This window comes from Rhineura floridana, chromosome 21 (assembly GCF_030035675.1).
Source record: "Rhineura floridana isolate rRhiFlo1 chromosome 21, rRhiFlo1.hap2, whole genome shotgun sequence".
Lineage (NCBI taxonomy): Eukaryota > Metazoa > Chordata > Lepidosauria > Squamata > Rhineuridae > Rhineura > Rhineura floridana.
This window is the reverse complement of record NC_084500.1, coordinates 17,299,126-17,314,419: the sequence shown is the minus strand read 5'-3', so window position 1 is coordinate 17,314,419 and position 15,294 is coordinate 17,299,126. Positions and strand designations below refer to the sequence as shown.

The following is a 15,294-nucleotide window of genomic DNA, read 5'->3' as shown; positions in this document are numbered from 1 at the left end:
TGAACAACTGAGGCGAGGTCATCCCTGTCCAGATAGGGGCGTAGCTGGGCTACCAACCGAAGGTGGTAGAACGCATTCCTTGCCACTGTGGCCACTTGCGCCTCAAGAGACAAGGAAGGATCGAAAAGAACCCCAAGACTACGAACCTGTTCCTTCAAGGGGAGTGTAACCCCATCTAGAACAGGGTAAACATACACCATCTGGGCAGGGAAGGCATTCATCAACAGTGTCTCAGTCTTGTCTGGATTGAGTCTCTATTAGTTCTCATCCAGTCCATTATCGCGGTCAGGCAGTGATTCAGCACATCAACAGACTCACCTGAAGAAGATGAAAAGGAGAAATAGAGCTGCGTGTCATCAGCGTACTGGTGGCAACGCACTCCAAAACTCCTGATGACGGCACCCAGAGGCTGCATGTAGATGTTAAAAAGCATGGGGGACAAAACCGACCCCTGAGGGACTCCACAATGGAGAGTCCAAGGTGTCGAGCAATGTTCCCCAAGTACTACCTTCTGGCGACGATCCGCCAAGTAGGAGCGGAACCACTGCCAAGCAGTGCCTCCAACTCCCAACTCCGCGAGTCTCCCCAGAAGGATACCATGGTCGATGGTATCAAACGCCGCTGAGAGATCAAGGAGAATGAACAGAGTCACACTCCCTCTGTCCCTCTCCCGACAAAGGTCATCATACAGGGCGACCAGGGCTGTTTCAGTGCCAAAACCAGGCCTAAAACCGGATTGAAACGGATCCAGATAATCGGTCTCATCCAAGAGCACCTGGAGTTGACCGGCGACCACCCACTCCAGAACCTTGCCCAAAAAGGGGACATTTGCCACCGGTCTATAATTGTTCAAGTTATCTGGGTCTAAGGAAGGTTTCTTTAAAAGAGGTCTCACTACTGCCTCCTTGAGACTACTAGGGACTACTCCCTCACTCAAGGAGGCATTTATCACTTCCTTGGCCCAGCCGGTGGTAGTAGTCCTGCTAGCCTTCACTAGCCAAGATGGACAAGGATCTAGAGCAGACGTGGTCGCCCGCACCAATCCAAGCACCTTGTCCACTTCCTCAAGCTGCACCACCGACCCGGTCACTTCGCTCAGCATCTAAGGCCCTCCTCCGGGTACCAACCCACCAGGAAGCCCGGAGGACAGTTACTCGATCTAGGGCCCTTTCTGTAGTGGCCCCTGAACTGTGGAACAGCCTCCCCGAAGAAGTACGCCTGGCGCCGACGCTTCTATCTTTTCGGCGCCAGGTTAAGACCTGGCTATGCTCCCAGGCATTTTAATGCATTTAATGTTACAATTTTAAATCTCTTTGTTTACTGTTTATTTATTGATACTTTGGATTTCTGTATTTTAATCTTTTGTACACCGCCCAGAGAGCTACTCGGTATGGGCGGTTTAAAAATGAAACAAATAAATAAAAATGAAACAAATAAATAAATAAAAGCTGACTGCTCGGTTAAGTCTTCCCTTCACTACCAGGTGCCTGAACGACTTAAGACAGTTGAAATTTCATTTAGCATTTGCCAAGGCTTACTTCACAGTTGCACTTCGTATAACTGTTGCAAAAATGCTGTTCGTTTCCCTGGCAGACTTACTCTGATGTACCACCAAGAACGAGACGCTAGTCAGACGAGGGTTACCCAAGTTTTATTCTGCAGAATAGAGACACCCGCCCTGCTAATGCATCAAAAGTGGGGTGCCTGCATTTTACAAAGCAGGTCTGTCTTTTATAGTGGACGTTACAAAGTTCCAGCAGTTTGTAGCAAAGAAAACAAAACTTCAAGACAGGCCATCGCCTTGTGGCTATTTGCCAACTACATCAGCGCAAACAAGATACATCAGAACTCTCAGCTAGTTTCTTGTTCTTATCTCCGTACATTACATTCAGTTCTAGTATATTGTAATCAAGCCCCTGACGTTTCTCTGACCTTTGATATGGCTGTCTATACTTTGGTTTTAGCTTTGCACATCTTAATTATAATTGACATATTATACACATTCTAATGCAATCTGGATTTTCTCAACATAACTTGTCTCAAAGTTACACACACTGGCATATCTGTATGGATATTCGGCTTCACTAATGATGTCCGGTGACCACTGCAGGCCTTGTCTCCCATGTATTTGCCTATTGAACCCAGACAAGCTGCTGGCTTCCCTGCATAACTACAGGGTAGCTATAAGACAATAGTAAGGCTACCCAAGCTGTTGGCTATCTCTCTGTGCACCACAAGGAGGCCTTAAGACAATTGTAAGGTTATGAAGCAACTCGTGAATTCCATGGGGGTGCAAGGTTCTTCTTTTTCTGCCAAAAAACTAAGGAATTCTCATTGGCTTCTGGGGACAATAATCTCTGAGATGTTTCTTTCGTTTTTAAATTAATCAGGTTGTTTAATCTTGCAAACTGGTTTCCTCTTCAAATAGGAATTTCAATTCTGCTAGGTGACTGTATGAAGTAATGCTAGTCGAACATCTTGACCTGTCGGCCATGTTTGCTGGAAATGATAAATTTGGCACTTCCAGTGCATCCAGCCAGGATGTTTTCATGGTCCCTTTGCCCCAATTCATTTCATCCCAATCCACCTCATCCTGTGGAGAAGGCTGGGCATTTATTAGTTGTGTGAAAGGCTCTCTAGGTTTACCTCGGCCGTATGTGAGACATTTGCTGGCCTGCGTTCCCATACGTCTCTCTGGCATAAGAGTTACCAGGGCCTCCTTACCTCATGTTTCTTTCCATGATGCAGGTCAGATCTGGCCCTCAAATGTTATCATGATGCTGATGCTAACCTCCTTTGAATCTTTGGGGTCAGTCCCTGTAAGAATTCTTTCCTTCAAAACAGTTCTTCTCATGGCTATTATGACAGCACGTAGGGTGTCTGAACTCCAGGCTCTATCTGTCAAAAAGCACCCATGTATTTTCCACAAAGACAAGGTGGTGCTATGCATTAACCCAACCTTTGCCACCAAAGTAAACACAGGCATCAGGAACTAATTCTTCCTTCTTTCTGTCCTAACCCTTCCTACGCCAAAGAGAAGGCGTCTTTGAAGGTATATATTAATAGAACCAAACCGTTCAGGTGATCCAAGTCCCTATTTGTGCCCTTCCATCCTGCACACTATGGGGGGGAAAGTATCAAGTTCAGCCCTAGCTCGTTGGGTCAGACCTTGCATTTCTTAGCAGATGAGTCCCTACACTTGCATTCACCACTGCAAATTACAGCATATTCCACTAGGTCCACTGCTACATCAGCGGTTCCCAGTACCTTCACCAGGCACAACAAAATTGACCTACACACCTTGGTGGAGGTGTCATTTGGCCAGAGTTCTGCAACAGGTCTTATCCTCCTCTGAGCCTACCATTGTCCCACCCTAGGTCTGCAGCTTTAGTATGTCCTGCTAGGAGACCTCTGTCATACATGAGAGAAGGAACAATTTGTTCTTAAAGTAAACAGGGTTTCTTCATGGATGACAAGAGGTCTCCAAGGCCCACCCTTACAGTATTTCTGAGTCTCTGGATTGATTGATTGATTGATTGATTGATTGATTGATTGATTGATTGATTGATTCCGGTGGCTGGGACTGAATCAGAGTGTCATGACTCCCTTCTACTTTATTTGTCGATGGTCAGTTGACCTTATTCCTAACACGTTTTGTTCCTAACACGTTTGTTGTAGGGATCAGTGTTCCCTTTTTCATGTACTGTGTCTGATCCTTGAGTTCTCTGTTGAGGCTGATCTCTAAAGCTTTTCCAATAAACGAACTGAGCCTCAACAGGAGGGGAGGAGCAAAAATATTTGCTGAAGCATTTCCTGTCTCTGAGCTGTAGGGGGAGCTGCACTACCCTGCTTGAAGACCTCGTCATCCATGAAGAAACACAGTTTACGGCAGTGATTCTCAAACAGTGCGCCGCAAGAGGTGACTAGGTATGCCACGAATATTATGAAAGTATATTTTAAAAAATGAGAAGAAACCCATTTGTATGCCATTTTTATTCATAGTTTAAAATATATTAATATATTTTTAATTTTGTACACAAAGTGCGCCAGAATTTTTTTATGTTTTACAATGCGCCACGAACCAAAAACGTTTGAGAACCACCGGTTTACGGTAAGAACAAACTGTTCCTTCTAACACTGGCCAACCAGATGCCCCACTGGGAAGCCCAAAAGCATAAAATAATACTTATTTGTATTATTTATTATTTATTAATATGATTGATTGGATTTGCTTTATATGACATCTTTCCATAGTGAGCTGTGCCCAAAGCGGTTTACAAACCACATCAATAAATACAAACAGGACAAAACTCAACAATTTAGCAAACATAGCATAGATTATTATTTTATTATTCATACTATGACTATGCCAGTTTGAAGAGTTCTCAGCAGACTGCCTTCCTCTTGTGAGACATCTTTTACCTGGGGCACTTTTCACTGTTTAACCTTTTCTTTAGTGGTTTTACTTGCGATTGTGTTGTTAATTTTTGATTGCATTCTTTGGCATGCTAATTCCTTGCAAGCTCCCCCCCCCAAGGGTGTGTGTGTGACTTTATATAAATTGAATATAATAAGCTTTGTTCTAAAAGCAGACCTCTAGGGCATAAGGCTTTAACAGCAGACCTCCCAAGTTATGTTTGGAACATGTGTGTTGCTGCCAATTTCAGGCCGCATCTGCTCCATACATTTAAAGCAGTTATTGTACCACTTTGAACAGTCATGGCTTCCCCCAGAGATTCTGGGAACTGTAGTTTGCTAAGGGGGCTGGGAGACCCCCCCCATTCCCCTTAGGGAGTTACAGTTCTCTGGGAAGGGATGGATTGTTAAACAAGTCATTAGTGTGGGCATATGGACTTGAGTTCCATTTATTCAGACTGATCAAGCAATATCATGTTGTTTTAAGGACGCAGGGGAAAAGGAACCAGCTTCAGGCCCATGATAACTGATTAACAACAAAACCTCAGGCTGTGACATTTGCCACCAGGGGTCAATACTGGAGCATAAATCGAGGGAAGTATAGATAATGGGGCATAATGAGCCAGTGTTGCTTAATGGTTAGAGCAGCCTTTCCCAACCAGTGTGCCTCCAGATGTTGTTGGACCACAATTGCCATCTTTCCTGACCATTGGCAATGCTGGCTGAGGCTGATGAGAGTTGTGGTCCAACAACATCTGGAGGCACACTGGTTGGGAAAGGTTGGGTTAGAGTGTCAAGCCGGGACCTGGGAGACACGGATTCAAATCCCCACTTGTCCATGAAGCTCACTGGGAAACCTTGGGCCAGTCACTGCCTTTCCGCCTAACCTACCTCACAGGGTTGTTGTGGGAATTAAATGAGGAGGGGGAGAACTGTGTTCATCACCTTGAACTTGTTGGTGAAAAAGGTGGGACAGAAATGCAATAAATAAACATACAGTAATACCTCAATTAACAAATTCTCCAGTAACCAAGCTCGTTTTAAGGAAGCTGGTGTTTGTTTTTTTTAAGGTGAAACTGAGCAGTTTGCTTTGCTATGGATAAACTTTCAAGCCTGTGCCTTTGCTTTAAGGTGAAACTGACTAGCCTGTGCCTTTGCTTTACTCTGGTGAAAGTAACAAGCCTGTGTGTTTGCTTTGCATTAAGGAGATCTCTTGCTTTCTCCCAGGGCTGGGGAGGGAATATGATCCAATAGGATTCAAAGGAGGGGGAGGGGGTGGGTGCCGGTATGCACCCTTTAAAGCCCCTGTTGAAGCTGCCCCCACCATCTATGACCGAGTGAAGGAACCTGTCCCTGTTCTTTCCATGCTATTTCTACCTCTCGGCACTAAAGGTTCTGTTAAAAAAGTAATGTCCAGGAACAGGTCTATTTGGTTAACTAAGGCATTGCTGTACTCAGTGCTGAGCTGTGGGGATTCAGTGGCACTCTTTTTGCATCCTTGACTCAGCTTTTTTGGGGGAAAGCAGCAACCAGGAACATGCCTCTTTGCTCGCCCAACCCATGCTGAGTTGATGGAATAATAGCAACTCAAAAAGAAAATGCATCCCTCCCTTCCTCACCTAACATATAAACCGCTGTACCCATTTCGCCCGTCGAATGGTGGAGGGAGATGGCCAAGGTGGTGGCGTTGCTGGGAGAGGAAAGAGCCGCTGGCTTCCGAGAGTTCTGTTTTCTGTTTTGTCCTTTTTGCCTGCATGGTGTTTTCATGAGAATACGGTACAGATGTCAGTCCTGGGCTTGGATCCAGATTTGCTGGAGAGGGAGGGCCCAAGCCTGCTTCGAAGGGTGGTGTCAAGGGTGGAGGAAGAGAAGTCTTGTTTCTGCTGAGCGGTGCAGACAGAGCCTGGCCGTGACCACAAATCAGCTGCTGCGTGATAGGTAAAATAATTAATCTCATCCCTGAAAACTTGGTAGGTTGATGTGTTTTTCAAACAAACCATGGCTAAAGCGTGGATAAAGAGGGGTTTGTGGTCTCCGGGTGGCTGTGCAAGGGAGAGAAGAGTGCACTGGAGTGTGGTTCTGTAACAATTGCCTCAATCCACAGATGTTTGATGTTTGCAGTGAGAGCCTGAGCAGAAACTCTCAGCAAAGCTGGATTTTTCAAATTAAAATAAAGGGGAAGGAGCTGATGGAGAGAGAGAAAGAGAGAATTCCTGGGAGCCCAAAATGATCAGATCCAGCAAGGTAGTGCCTTGCACAGGGTGATGAATATCTCTTCATATGCTGTGGCAAGAAGCTGGTTGGAGATTTCTAAGCAATCCAGTAAAAACTTGGGGACTAACACTGCAATTGTGTTGGAGACGGGCTGTAGCTCAGTGGCAGAGCATCTGTTTTGCATGCAAAAGGTCCCGGGTTCAAGCCTCAGCAGCTTCAGGTAGGGCTGGGATAAGACCCTCTGTCTGAACCCCTAGAGAGCTGCTGTCAGTCAGGGCCAATAGTCTGATTCAGTATAAGGCAGCTTCTTCTGTCCCAATTTAAATCAGCCCCTAATTCAGAACCATGAGGACTATAATCTTCCTTTGTTTTTAAGAGACAGACCACAGCTCTCTGGTTGAGCATGGTTTTGCTTGCAGGAGGTCCCACATTCCGTCCTCGGCACCTTCAGGTAGGGCTGGGAATGTTTCCTTCTCTGAAACCCTTGGGAGTTACTGCTAGTCGGTGCAGACAGTACTAAGCTAGATGCACCCGTATAAGGCAGCCTCCTATGTACCTGTTCTGGGCTTTCTCAGAAGTAAGCCCCGCTGTATTCGCTGACATTGTGCTCAGGAGACAACAGCCCTATGCATACTTGCATGGGAATAAGCCCCGTGGCATACCCTGGGAGTTCCTTCTGAGTAAACATACAGAGGAGCATGCTTTTGGGAAAACTGAGGCAGTCCTATGCCCGCGTATCTGGGAGGAAGCCCATAGGACTCAGTGAGACTTGCTTCTGAGTAGGTGTACATAGGAGTGCTCTCTTAGCCTGCAACTCTGTGCATTGCACCTGGGAACGGATCCCCTGGAACTCAAAGGGATTTGCTTCCGACTAATGCACTGCATCAGGCTGTTACCAAGATGCAATTTTGCTGCGTGCTCAGGCTCTGAGTCAGTGGAGGGTTTACAATCCCAGGCAGGGAACCTGTGGCCTTCCACATGTTGCTGGGTTCCACAGGTCCCACATCTGGAGCACCACAGGTTCCCCACTCTGGTTTACACCGACTAAATCAGCTGGTAACTTTGCCGGGGCACAATGGGTGGCCTTCCCCTTCATACGTGCTTTGGCTCGCTGATTTGAGTCGCTCGGAGTTCTCTGTGGCACGGGAACCTTTTTGGTTGCTCTGTGCAGTGGTGTCTGTTGGTGACTTTTAATACCATGCGAGTTTTTCCCTGTAAAAAGGCAAGCACGCTTCCTGAAGCGTTCAAGTTTTCTCTGCCAAGGTTTTCGAAGCAAATAAAAATGTGTCACAGGATACTGAAACCTGCAGCAAATTCTGAAGCACTTGGATATTATAATGGGGGGGGGAAGCAGGGTACTTCCAGCCTGGATCTCCCAGAAATGCATCAGCAATGCATGTGGCGTAAGATTTGTATAGGATCGAGGCCTCTGCTGCTTCCCCAGACAAGTCGGTCTCCCTGGCAAAGCTGATGCCAGCCCTGCATGGAGGCCAATTTGCTGGTAGGCAAGCTGTGCTTTTGAAGCCCCCTGACACTAAGCCAAGGTGCCAGAGAGGCCTTTCGAGATCCTCTGGAACATGGGGAATTCAAAGTGTAAAAGAAAAAAAATGGGATTTCTGTGTGTCTGTGCATGCGCAAAGGTTGGCAGCAAAAAATAGCTAATCTGCAGCAGCAGCAGCAGCAATTGGTTTTGCAGGATGCTAAAACTGGCACGAGCCCAGCAGTGTGAAGTTGCATCAGATAAAGCCAAGGCCATTCTAGACCGTATTATCAGAGGGAATAATCAGAGCAAAGTTCAGCTACTCCAGCACCCAATCAATCATCTGGGTGTTTCCAAATACAGTATAAAGCTTTGCCCATGAATATTTTATTTTAGAACATACATACGTACATTTATTACATTTGTATCCTGTCTTTCCTCCAAGATGCTCAAGATGGTGTACACAGTTCTCCTCCCTCTCCATTTTATCCTCACAACAACCCTGTGAGGTTTTTTATTAGTTTCTTTTGTTACTGCTTTTATTTGGCGGGTCACAATTCAACAGGTGCAACTTCTCCCCTCACTGCCATTCTAGGGGAGGAAAGCCAACCCTGTTGGATTTTTGCCTGGCATACACAGGCAAAGGGTGGAGAAGACCAACAGAATTTAAAAAAGGGGGGAGGGTGGCCTCCACAAGTGTTGGTATCTGCTTATATTCCTTGCTTTCTCTTGCTCTGGACCACACTTCTCTTAAGATTGCTACCTTCTGTTTTCATCTCTGCTTCTTTGATATTTAACAATAACAGCAGCTTTAAAAAAAATAGGTGAAGCTTTGCCTAGCATGGACATAGTGAAGTGGGAAAGCTTTACCTGGTGGATATCTACCTGTCGTGTTGCTCTTACAGGTCCAGGAGGAAGGAAAGTGGCAATTTTTTACCTCTGACCTTTTGCTTAACCTGGAAGGTGTTATTTGACTGCAATTCCAACCTGGGCTTAAGTCTCATTGAATTAAACAATGAATAGACATAATAGACTTGCCCTACTTTTGTGTGTGTGTACGAAAATAAATGTGGCTCCTGAGGAGAGGGATGGTGGTGTGCAACCTGATCCTGTGTATGTTTACTCAGAAGTAAGCTCGTCCCTAAGTGTTCAGTGGGGCTTACTCCCCAGTAGGTACGAGAGCCAGTAGTAGTAGTAGCCAAGTAGGTATGACAGACAGTGTGGCCTAGTGGTCAGAGTGTTGGACAACGAACCCCCACACAGTCATGACGCTCACTGGGTGACCTTGGGCCAGTCACTGCCTCTCAGCCTCAGAGGAAGGCAGTGGTAAAACCACCTCTGAATACCGCTTACCAAGAAAAACCGGCCGTTGCCATAAATCGGAATCGACTTGAAGGCAATCCCAGGTACGTTTAGGATTGGGTTGCAAGTGATTTTGCATGGGCAACCTTTAAAATTTGTTTTGCAATGCCTTCAAAAAACAGTAACATTTATTAATAGTGAGATATTTTGCTAATAGTTCGTGCTGGGAGGAAGGGCGGGATATAAATCAAATAAATAAAAAGTATTGTGGCTGGTAAACACTGATTGAGTAAGTATTGAAGGAGGGTGCATTTCTTTTAAACGTACTGAATTAGCTGGGGTTTTTTCCTTCCGTGTTTTTTTTTGGGGGGGGGGGAAGAGAGAAAATAATCTCACGGCAAATCAACAGAAACACGTTCTGAGGGCGAGGCTTATCTGGGACCGGAAGTGAATAAGAGTGGATCACATGACCGGAAGAGTTCACTGCCTGCCCGAAAGCGTTGTGAAAGATGTCACCTCTCCCATAGGGAGCCTCGTTCAGACTGACACGGGAGAGTAAGGGGTAATTCGTCTTGGGGGGGAACTGCCTTTAAGCAGTTGCAGGACAGGCAGAAATTAATCTGGGACAGCTTTCTCTTTTTTGATAGTGAGAGGCTTTCGCTGGTGAATTTCTGCCTGCTGAGATGCTACCTAAAAAGCCTTTTTCCCAGGCATGGAGGTGACATTGATGGGGAAAAGGTACTCCTGTTGGATTTCTTCCTGATCTGTAAGGCTACTTAATTTTTCCTGGTGGGGAAGGTGGGATTTTGCAGGAAGCTGCCCCTGTTGAGTTTCTGACTGATCAGTTACTTAAAGACTTTTATTGAAGCAGAAGTTATTGTGGTGGAGCTGGAAGGGCAACTGCCCATGCTGAATTTCCCACAGCTGTAGCTGAAAGACTTTTTCTGGTGTGGAGGTGGGATTTTGTGGGAAGCTGCCCCTGTTGAATTTCTGCCTGAGCAGCAGCTGCTTAATGGTTTTTTCTTGGTGTGTATGGAGGTGGGATTTTGCGGGAAGGTGTCCCTGTTGAATTTCTGCCTGTCAAACAGCTCTCACTTAAAGGTTTTTGCTGACACGGAGGTGGCATTGAAAGGGGAAGACTGCCCCTATTGAATTTCTGCCTGTGAAATGGACAGAGATGCTTCCAGGAAATGAGTTGGTAATCCTGTCAGAAGGGAAGCTGATGGGGGTGGCAGGTTCATTGTAAGGAGGGGGTTGAAAGAATGGGGGTGCATTTGTGTGTGAGAGACAGCAGGGATTTCTGGGGCTGTGGGTTCTATTTTTTTCTTGCTGGCTCTGATCCAGCACTTTTAACAGCTGCCTGAAAGGCAGGAGTTCATCTGGCAAAGCCATGCCCTGAAAAACATCACCTGCTGACATTGATACCTCTGTGTCTGCTGTTCATTTCAGTATTTATATATGTCCATCTCATAAAATATCAGCAATACACATATACGATAAAACGTAAAAGCACAGGAGCAATGACAATAAAATAGGCGGCATCTCCATGAGGACCGGGTCGAGCGGTCTTTGGCCTGCAAGGCAGGACTGGTATACAATGATCAACCTGCAAATGGATGAAGCAGGGGTCTGTGTGTGAACGTGGGGCTCCCAGAGGGGTGTGGATAGGAAAAGAGGGTGGTCTGCACAGATCATGGGCGCGCAGAGATAATAATGCAGGAACTGCGTTGGGGTGCGGGAAGAGATGGAGCCGTTGGTGGGGAGACATTGAATAATTAGAGATGTGAAGACTCGGGAAAACCCTGAAAATTTCAGGAAAAAAATGGGGAAAAACACGTCCTGTTCCCCCATTTTTCTAGTTTTTTTTAACAGGCCTTCACATCTCTGCTAACAATCTTACAAGTGGAACCTGCAACAAAAGGTTGCAGTTAGGCTGCCAGTGTGCCCTTTCCTTTAAGATGCTCCATTCCACTCCCTCTTCCCTTTTCTAGAATACTCCATTCCATTCCCTCTTTCCATTCTCCCTTCCCCTCAACAGACACTCAATATTTTTTGGCTACCAATAATAGAGAGGTGAAGTGCGGGGAGGGGGGAAGGAAAAGGAAAGGGTATGGTTCCCCCCTCTCAATTTTTTTTTTCCTGGGCCTTCACATCTCAAACTGAGAATGCTCAGTCCTCTTTGAGGTTTGAGGGATTTTTTCTACCTCCTTAGGTATTTTTTTAAATCCTAAAAAAAATTTTTTTTTACTACTGAAAACCTTGGGGTTCCCCTGAGCCTCTCATATCTCCATCTTGTGAATGGGTGCTGCTGTTTTGCCGTCGTAAGGACCCACACTCGGAGAATAAGTTCAATATTCTCACATATAGGATGATGATGATTTATTCCTACTTGCATAGCCAAGTGGAAAGGAAGATGTGTGGAACACAGACTTTTGGCAGGCAGCGGCGAAGAGAAACCGCGGTGCCTCTGCCAGTTTATTTCATCTCTTGCACAACTTGGCACGAGAGCTTCCGGCGCTTTGCATCTGGGCGCCTTTGGCCCTGCACCTGACTGAGCCTCATAACTGAAATGATGGGTGCGGTGGGATAATTATAGGGCAGCCTGTTGATCTCAGAGACAATGCACATGTGGGTCATTGTGTGTGTGAGCTTGTGTGTTTGTGCACATGCTGTTAACAGTTGGACTGGCTCCACTACTAGGAAGCAAAACTGTGCTCCGGTTAGGGGTTGGTAGGGATGTTAATTGTCAAAGGTAGGATGCTTCAGTGGTGCTTGGCACCAAGTAAGCATGCATAGGATTACAGCCTAATGCTTTGGGAGGGTACACCTTTGCCCAAGATGATGACTGCTTTTAAGCCAAGGGAGGCTGGGGCCCTCCTGTATTGGGGTCCCTGGGACAATCTAAGGATTGGGGCCCATGGGGAGAGTTAAGGGACAAGGGTTGGATAGTTCAGTGGTGCTTGACACCAAGTAAGCATGCATAGGATTGCAGCCTAATGCTTTGGGAGGCTACACCTTTGCCCAAGATGATGACTGCTTTTAAGCCAAGGGAGGCTGGGGCCCTCCTGTATTGGGGTCCCTGGGAAAATCTAAGGATTGGGGCCCATGGGGAGAGTTAAGGGACAAGGGTTGGATAGTTCAGTGGTGCTTGACACCAAGTAAGCATGCATAGGATTGCAGCCTAATGGTTTTGGAGGGTACAACTTTGACAAAGACAACTTCTTTTAAGCCAAGGGGCCCTCCCATGGAAAGGGCCCTGGGGAAATCTGCAGATTGGAGTCCTGCAGGAAAGTTGTTTTTCTTTTCTTTTTTTAATATACTTTTTATTAAATTTTGAAATTTTACATATCTTCTACATGAAATCAATATTCAGATACATTCCACATGTGACAAATTTTATCACTTCAATATAAAAATCAAGAAAAATAAAATATATCATTTCAATTATACCTTAAAGACCTGTTTCATAATGAGTTAACTGTGACCAATTTCATATTAAGTCAACTGTTATCTAAACCTTAACAGCTAACTTATAATTATTAAATCACTCTCTAAACTTCATCCCCCCCATGACTTGATTGGAAAGCTGTTTTTCTAGCTATGCTCGGTTAAAAGTTTCCAATTCCCTTGACTCTCTTGCAGGTGGCCTGTGGAACCAGATTCCAGCCGATAGATTACTGGAGGGTTAGGGTGTGCCATTTGGAATCGATTTCCTAAGAAGGCACACCCGGTTGTGGCTGCTAGGCTGGATAAACCGAGTGGCAGGACCGGCTCCAGAGCAGGGTGAAGGCATTTGCTTGGCCCTCCCAGTGCTGGAAAAGAGCACTGTTTTTTGCCTTTTGCATAGAGCGCCCCAAATCCTGGTTTTGTTGTTTAACGTGGATGTGCAAAGTTGTCTTCTCAAAGCTCCTCTGCGTTGGGGGTGTCAGCAGGTCCAAGCTTTTGTTTTGTCTTGCTGCAGCCTGCAAGGAACCATGGAGAAGGCAAAGCTAGCTGTGGAACGGGCCAGGGCCGCGTTCAACATGGGCAAGATGCACCCGTTTGAGTTCAGGATCCAGCAGCTGAAGGCCATCAAGAGGATGTTGCAAGAGAAGGAGACGGAGATCACGGTGGCCCTCAAGGCGGATCTCAACAAGGTCTGCCGCGCTTTGCTTGTGTCTGGCTTATAGAGTTTGGTAGTTTGGGGGAATCTTAGGCTGTGGCTCTCCTGTGATGGGGCCCATGGGAAAATCTGGATTTGAGGTCCTTGGGGAAATTGAGGCTGGGGCCCTCCCGTGATGGGGCCCATGGGAAAATCTGAAGCTGGGGCCCTCACAAGGTGGGACCTCTGGGAAAATCTGAGGCTACAGGGGTGTGAATAAGCTCCAGGGCATTCCAAGCTGTCTCAAGCTATCAGGGTTCAGGACAGCTGTCCAGCATCCAAGTAGCATCCGCCCCTGTTCACCCTTCGTTCCCTTGAGCTGCTAGCTACCCGTTCAGAAGATGTTGCATCATTGTTCCCCCATCTTCACTGGTTGCTGGCTTCCATCCAGGTTTGATTTGAGGATGTAGCTTTGCCCCTTAAAGCCCTTAAATGGTTGGAGGCTGCTGATCTTGTCATTATTACAAACGTGGATCTCGCCTTCCTGATTTTATCCTCACAACAACCCTCTGAGGTAGGTTAGGGTGAGAGACAGCAACTGGCCCAAGGTCACCCAGTGAGCACCATGGCCTAGCGGGGATATGAACCCTGGTCTACCAGGTCCCAGTCTGACACTCTAACCACTACACCACCACTACCTAGAATATCTCAGGAGCCATGTTATTCCTCTGATATGAGCCCATGTTTGGTAGCTGTGACTGGGTAGGTGGGGGGGGTCCTCAGAAAAAAAATCATCGTTATCACTATGAATAATACTGATGGAAATAATATTATCATAAATAATACTGGTATGTGACACCTCCTCTTGGCTCCTGGACAGAACGAACTGAGCTCCTATAGCTACGAGATATTGGGCATTCTGGGCGATATCGACGTGATGGTGGAGAAGCTCCCTGAGTGGGCGGCCCCGCAGCATGTGGGGAAGACCATAGTGACCCTATCGGATGAAACCTACATCCACTATGAGCCACTCGGCGTGGTCCTCATCATCGGGGCGTGGAACTATCCTTTTGGCCTAATCATGCATCCCCTGATTGGGGCCATTGCCGCAGGTGAGCGGACGTTGCCTTCCTTGGGGCGCCGGCGGGGTGGGGGACCTTTTTTCAGCCTGAGGGCTGCATTCTCTTCTGGGCAGCCTTCCGAGGGCCGCCTGCCAGTGTCGGGCGGGGCCAAAGGCAGAAGGGAATGATGTAAGAAACTTAAATTTGTACAGTCGGCTAGCTTCTATATGCTGTGTATCTGGGGAGGGGGTGGTGGCCTAGGCAGAATTCCAAGAGCCAAGCAGAGAGTCCTGGAGGGCTGTATTCAGCCCTTGTGCCTGAGGTTGCCTCCCCCCCCCCACGTAAGGCTTCATTTGGGACAACATATGTCTCCTGTAATTCTTATGGCTGCATGAAAAAGAAAAGTCCAAGACTAAGCTACCTGACAATTATGACTTGAGGTCTATCCCCCTCACAAATCAACTACAAAAAAACTCAGGAAGTAAATTGACATCCCATAATTGATTCTGGTTCTTCTAGTAATAGGGAGGGGCTGAAGGCTTTGCAAGGCACAGAAGTCAATTTCTTGACCTTCAGAAACCTTCACTGGCCAATCCTCTAGCTTCTGCGTATGTACATACCTCGATAAGGACTAGAAACTTGCATTTGTTTTTTTTAAAAAGAAAGTTGAAAGCAGAGATTCTCAAGAAGCTGAACTTGGGCTGCCCAATATCTGGGTCTGCGTGTCTTCAGCAACTGCA

The 15,294-nt window shown here is 46.5% G+C and overlaps 1 protein-coding gene across 9 annotated transcripts in view; it reads left to right on the top strand.

Moving 5' to 3' along the window:
* Positions 1-3,738: 3,738 nt before the first annotated feature.
* LOC133374401 (aldehyde dehydrogenase family 3 member A2-like) overlaps positions 3,739-15,294 on the top strand; it is a 36,936-nt gene continuing 25,380 nt past the window's right edge. For 2 of the 9 annotated variants that reach the window (XM_061605282.1, XM_061605281.1), the window contains exons 1-3: positions 5,757-6,354; positions 13,374-13,548; positions 14,374-14,605. In XM_061605282.1, coding sequence (XP_061461266.1) covers positions 6,086-6,354; positions 13,374-13,548; positions 14,374-14,605 — 676 coding nt within the window. In that variant the 5' untranslated portion in view covers positions 5,757-6,085. Of the gene's footprint in view, positions 3,928-4,088; positions 4,112-5,756; positions 6,387-9,873; positions 9,975-10,003; positions 10,179-13,373; positions 13,549-14,373; positions 14,606-15,294 lie in introns of those variants that run through there. The other 7 variants (XM_061605287.1, XM_061605290.1, XM_061605289.1 and 4 more) reach the window with 7 other exon arrangements.